We start from the raw sequence: 5,186 nt of genomic DNA, 5'->3' as shown, positions 1-5,186 counted from the left end.
AGAAGTCGACAATAGTAGCACACGGCGCCTAATCGCCTAGCATTGATTGCAATTCGAAATTTGAGTTAGAGGCGTGTCTCAATGCGTCTTTAACGGTCTAGCTACTTAGCTAGATGCTGATTTTTTTCTTTTTGGAAAAGAAGGTGCTGACTTAAGTAGTCAGATTCTTACCAATGTTGGAGATGCCCTTAATTGTAACGTAAGCTAAAAATATTCCTAGTCAATCTAAATCCAGCACCGTATTATCACCGATGATGCGGTTCACCACCAAGTTTAGAAGAGGGAGCATATCTTTAATTTTCACTCACAAAATTATTTTCAGCGCGGGGGCAATTAGTTTTTTAGAGGGGCAAATTACTGGATGGAGTGGGAGTTTGGGCCGAATTGTAGGATATACTCACCTTGTCAGTTCACCACCAGCCTGCCTGTAGCCCACCCAATTCCTCAGGCAGCCTATCTCAGCAAAGCCCTCCCACCGAGGCTCCAGCGGTCCAGCCAGCCATCTCCTCGGCCCTGTTCTGCTTCGGCAGATGGGAATTGTGAAGCAGAGAATAGCCGCATGGTGGAGGAGGTTTACTACTTGCTTGCACCATGGAACCCTAGGAGGACTGGAGGAGAGGGGGCGGGTGTTGTGGCCGACGCCGTGCCCAGCGCGCGGGCGATGAGGAACAACAGCTGCGGTAGCGCCGCTCAGCCGCTGCCGGTGGCTGAGCAGGTGACTTTGGTAATCAACCTTGAACCCTCTTCGTCTTTTCATCCATTTAACTTTTGCTTGGGGATTTGGGATTCCGCAACAGGACTCCATATATTAACGGAGGGAGTATCATGATCTCACCCGTTATGTTTGATTTCAACTATTTGTGTTGCAATTATGCCTGATTCCGGACTTAAATTGTACTGGTCATCATAGATACGGTGAATGTGAATCTGTTGTATAATACAATATCCTTGTACCTGCGGCTGAGCTGTGGCTGTGTGCACCCCGAGGTGTCCTTTTACTAAATACTCCACTAGTTGTATCAGACATTCAAACGTCAAGCGCGTAGGATGGCCAAGGCAATATGTTACTGGATTAGGTCGCGTTGGATGCTTTCTTTTTGTTTGGTGTAGATGAACCCCAGATCTAGCTGACTAGCTTAAGGGCGTAGTTGGTCAGGGCTTGCTGGATTTGTCTTTTATTTTGTAAAATAGTAGCCTCCCAAGTCTAAAGTCTCAACCGCCAGGTTGTATGTATAGTGGACATGTATTCTAAACAAGTAAGCAACCGAAGTGTAGCAAAATATATTGTTGATTGTTTGACTTCGTTACAAACAAAAAGGAGCTTGCAAGGAAGGTCCGTTAGCATCCATGGCCCTGTGTATATGAGGAGTTGAGGATGGAACATAGCCATGGTAGCTATACAAATGCGTTTCATTTCGACTCATTCAGCCAGAGTATATGGCAGCAAGGCACATTCCACACACAATGGACCATAAATTGCTCAAAGCTGCTGCCACAGGCGATGCAGACCTATTAGAACAAGTTCTAGGCTTGCAGCCCCCAGCAGCAGCAGAGCAGGGAGCAGAGTGCTGCCTAAAAGGTGTCACAGCAGAGGGCAGCTCGGCTCTCCACATTGCAGCCAGCTGCGGGTACCTGGAGCTCGTCAAGATGGTCTGCGCTCGGGACATCTCGCTTATTAAGGCAAGGAACAATCTGCTCGATACACCTCTGATTTGTGCTGCGAGGGCTGGGCATGTGGATGTGGCCAATTACCTCATGGACTGTGCTATGGATGAGCAAGAAGATTTGAGGGCGAGGAATTTGGATGGGGAGACCGCGATGCATGAGGCGGTCAGGAATGGCCATTTGCACGTCTTGCAGGGACTCATGTCAAGGGATAGTGGGCTGGCTGGAGTAGCAGATGAGAATGGTGTGTCTCCGCTTTACTTGGCGGTTGCGTCCAATCAGGCTGACATGGTCAAAGTCTTGATTGGCAAATCTTCTAATCCCGAGACATCGTCGTGCTACTCCGGGCCAGATGGACAAACTGCATTGCATGCTGCGGTCTACGTCAGCAGAGGTAACTTGAAATCTTACAAGTTGTATTGGAGCCATGAGCTTTGTCGTCCATTCGTCATCTGCTTTTCTTTCTTAAATCTGTATCTTCTCATGACTGTTGGATCTCTCTGAGAACTAACTGGTTATTTAACCAGTAATGAGTTTTGATTTTGTGAGAAAAGGCATCATGGACATAAAATAAAAGAGAAAAGAAAAGGACAAGGGAAAGTAAATCAACGCACTGAGTTCCCTTGTTGCTTTAGTAAGTTAATAAATTTTGCCTAATTGTGCAATTTACTACTTCCGTCAGAGGTGGGGATGATTGCATGACTGTGAGCGAAATTTTATTGCCCAATGGTGATTATTAGAGATTGTATAGCTGATTTAGCTTTCCATCTATACTTGATTGTAGTCCATACGCTATATATATGAAGGTCACCGCCCTCATTAGGGTGTGTGGTGTTTCCCCATCTATCTCTCTACAGTGATACTGTGATAGCAGCCTAATAGCAATCCTAAGGTTTTATGGTGTTCATCCTTTTGTGTAGAAGAGTTTTATTACCTCCACTAGGGTATTACTTGTGTTGGACTGAAGTTATAATAGTCATATAATTACAGCTATGCTTAAATTTGATTCTCTGGTAATATAGCTTTATTCTTAGCATTTAATTGTTAGTATAAAACCTTAAAATTGTCTAGTTGAAACTTTCAAACTAATATGAGATCCAAGGATAAGCAATGTGATTTGGGAAGGCTACCAAGAATAATGACCTGTATCTGAGAGCAGAACTTGATAGAATTAATCATGTAGAAGTGATATTGAGTAGCTTTATTAATTTGTTCAAAGCTCTGGAAATGCTTAATGCTCATGTTCATTTATGTTCTAAATATTCGTAGCTCTTATATTATACGGGTTGTTTTATCCATAACCAAGTATTTAAATATTAGCAGAAGCAACATGCTGCATGCTTAAAACCAAGTCCTATGCAATAGAACATACATAATGCCTTTTGCCTGACACCACATTGATCCCTCCACTGCCAGCAGTCCAAGTCATCCAAATTTTCTTGGTATTTGTATTAGGTCCTAAGATTAGAGCTTACGAAAGGTCCTAAACATTATGTTTCTAGCAACTAACAAAATGTATGTGGTGTGGTTAGGACCACTATAGATCTATACATTAAAGACGCCTTGTGTAGATTTGTGTTGCACAGACTACTTCATCAACTCTGTTCTCATTTTGATGAGCAATCTGAATTTTATTTTGTCAAATGGTAATGCTGTGTTCTTTCTGTTTTTAAGAAATATTTGAGTCTCTGCAAAGTTGGAAACCAGAACTTGCCAGAGTGGTCGATGGTCATGGAAGAACTGCCCTTCACTATGCTACAGTAGCAAAAAACCTTGGACCAGTGAAACTTTTATTGGCAAACAGCTCCCTTGCATATTTTCCAGATAATGAGGGTCTATATCCTGTGCACATTGCCGCTATAGAGGGAAATGCTAATGTTGTCTGCAAGTTCATGGAAATATGCCTGAACTATGATGAGTTGCTTGACAACAAACGCAGAAATATTCTACATTGCGCTATTGAACATGGCAGGGTTCAGGTGGTGTGGCACATCTGGAGAAGCCCAAAGTTTGTGAGGATGATGAACGCAAGGGATGATGAAGGAAATACATCCCTACATCTGGCTGTAAAGCATGGACGCACAATGATATTCTCGTTTCTTATGATGGATACCAGGGTGAATCTCGACATTATGAACAATGAGGGTTTAACACCTCTAGATGTTGCCTTCAGTAAGATACAGAGTGATTATACATTTTCATCGGTAAGTTCCTCCATGTCCATTCTGCTCTTCCAACTTTTCATATTTTTTTTAACTCTTTTCGTTTCCGTTTTGCAGTTCATGAATACTTCCATCATCACATGCTTAACCCTCTGTGAAGCTTCAGGAAGCCCATGCCACCAGGCTAGAAATCTGACAGATAAGTGGTGCTCAGAAGGAAAGAAGGAATTAGGCAGTTACGCTAATGTGTCCCAGAGCATTTTATACATCTCTATATTTATCATAGTTGGTTCACTGGCTGCTGCTTCTACTCCACCTGGGGGCTACATTGCAGAAGGCAAGGATGCTGGCAAGCCAGTATTCGAAGGGAGAACTGGTTTCTGGATATTCGTTATTGCAAACACCATGTCGTTCTATCTCTCCACAGCGACGATATTTCTGTTCGTGTTTGCCAGACTAACAAGGCATCGCCGGTTTTACCTCATTTTGTCTGCTGTACTGGTTTTTGGAGCGGTTCTGTCCATGGTAATCGCATTTGCGATAGTAGTAGGGCTAACATTGGACCCTGCAAACAGCTGGGACGAGTCTATTCTTATTTGGCTGGTCTCAAATTTAGCATTTCCGATATGTCTGCGAGTCGCAATGCAATTGTGGATGAGCAAACACCGCTGGCAGGACATATCTAAAGTAGTAGCTCAAACTATCCTGCTAATTTATGTGGTCCGAGCTTTGATCATTTCCATGCAATCCCTGGTTAAAAGCGTACTGCCTGGGAGACAGGGACCCTGCAGCTGGCCTGGATGTGTGATCCAAGGTGATGCAGTTCTCTTGTACCCCACTTGAGGCTCATGAAATCTCCTCTGCAGGTGGTGAAATCGCCCAGTACAAGTGTACGGCATTATTGCTCTTCTCAGCTCTTCACAGCAAGATCTGTTCAGTAATAGCAGCTGTAATTGTACTCTCGAAGTTCTACACATTCGCAATGCTTAAGTTTGACATAGTTGTTTGTAACAGGTTTGATTTTCATCTTGTATTCTTGTATTAAAACTGTGCTGGTGGTGTAATGGACGCAAGGTTATGCTTTTCCATAGTAGCAAAGATTGGGGGTCAAGTTTTACCATTTGTCCTCAGAGATAAAAGTCGTGTATCATTCACCAAATGAATATCTTAAAATCTTTCTCGGACATGCATGCTCCAGGTTTGCTGCCAGGGCGAACCCAGGGCGGATATTGGAGGCTTGTCTTTCCAGTTCCAGAAGGTGATCCAGCTCTCATGCGAAAGCATTTGCTTCAGAGCGTAGTGTTACACGGCTGATACACCTTCATGGAGGAAAAGGAAGCAAAGTACAGGCAGCCACCA

General features: G+C 43.6%; 1 protein-coding gene across 2 annotated transcripts; it reads left to right on the top strand.

The window, feature by feature from the left end:
- The first annotated feature begins 456 nt into the window (after nucleotides 1-456).
- On the top strand, nucleotides 457-4,947 carry LOC117849569 (protein ACCELERATED CELL DEATH 6). 2 transcript variants are annotated; one of them, XM_034731157.2, is made up of 4 exons: nucleotides 457-724; nucleotides 1,319-2,059; nucleotides 3,340-3,869; nucleotides 3,945-4,947. In XM_034731157.2, the coding sequence occupies exons 2-4, from the start codon at nucleotides 1,438-1,440 to the stop codon at nucleotides 4,668-4,670; spliced, it is 1,878 nt and encodes a 625-aa protein (XP_034587048.1). In that variant the 5' UTR covers nucleotides 457-724; nucleotides 1,319-1,437; the 3' UTR covers nucleotides 4,671-4,947. The 2 variants fall into 2 exon arrangements, with proteins under 2 accessions (XP_034587048.1, XP_034587047.1); XM_034731156.2 differs by having other exon boundaries at nucleotides 457-2,059.
- The last annotated feature ends 239 nt before the right edge of the window (nucleotides 4,948-5,186 follow it).

Source organism: Setaria viridis, chromosome 3 (assembly GCF_005286985.2).
Source record: "Setaria viridis chromosome 3, Setaria_viridis_v4.0, whole genome shotgun sequence".
NCBI classification, from domain to species: Eukaryota; Viridiplantae; Streptophyta; class Magnoliopsida; order Poales; family Poaceae; genus Setaria; species Setaria viridis.
Note: the sequence above shows the minus strand (reverse complement) of the source record. Positions and strands in the feature narration are given on the sequence as shown.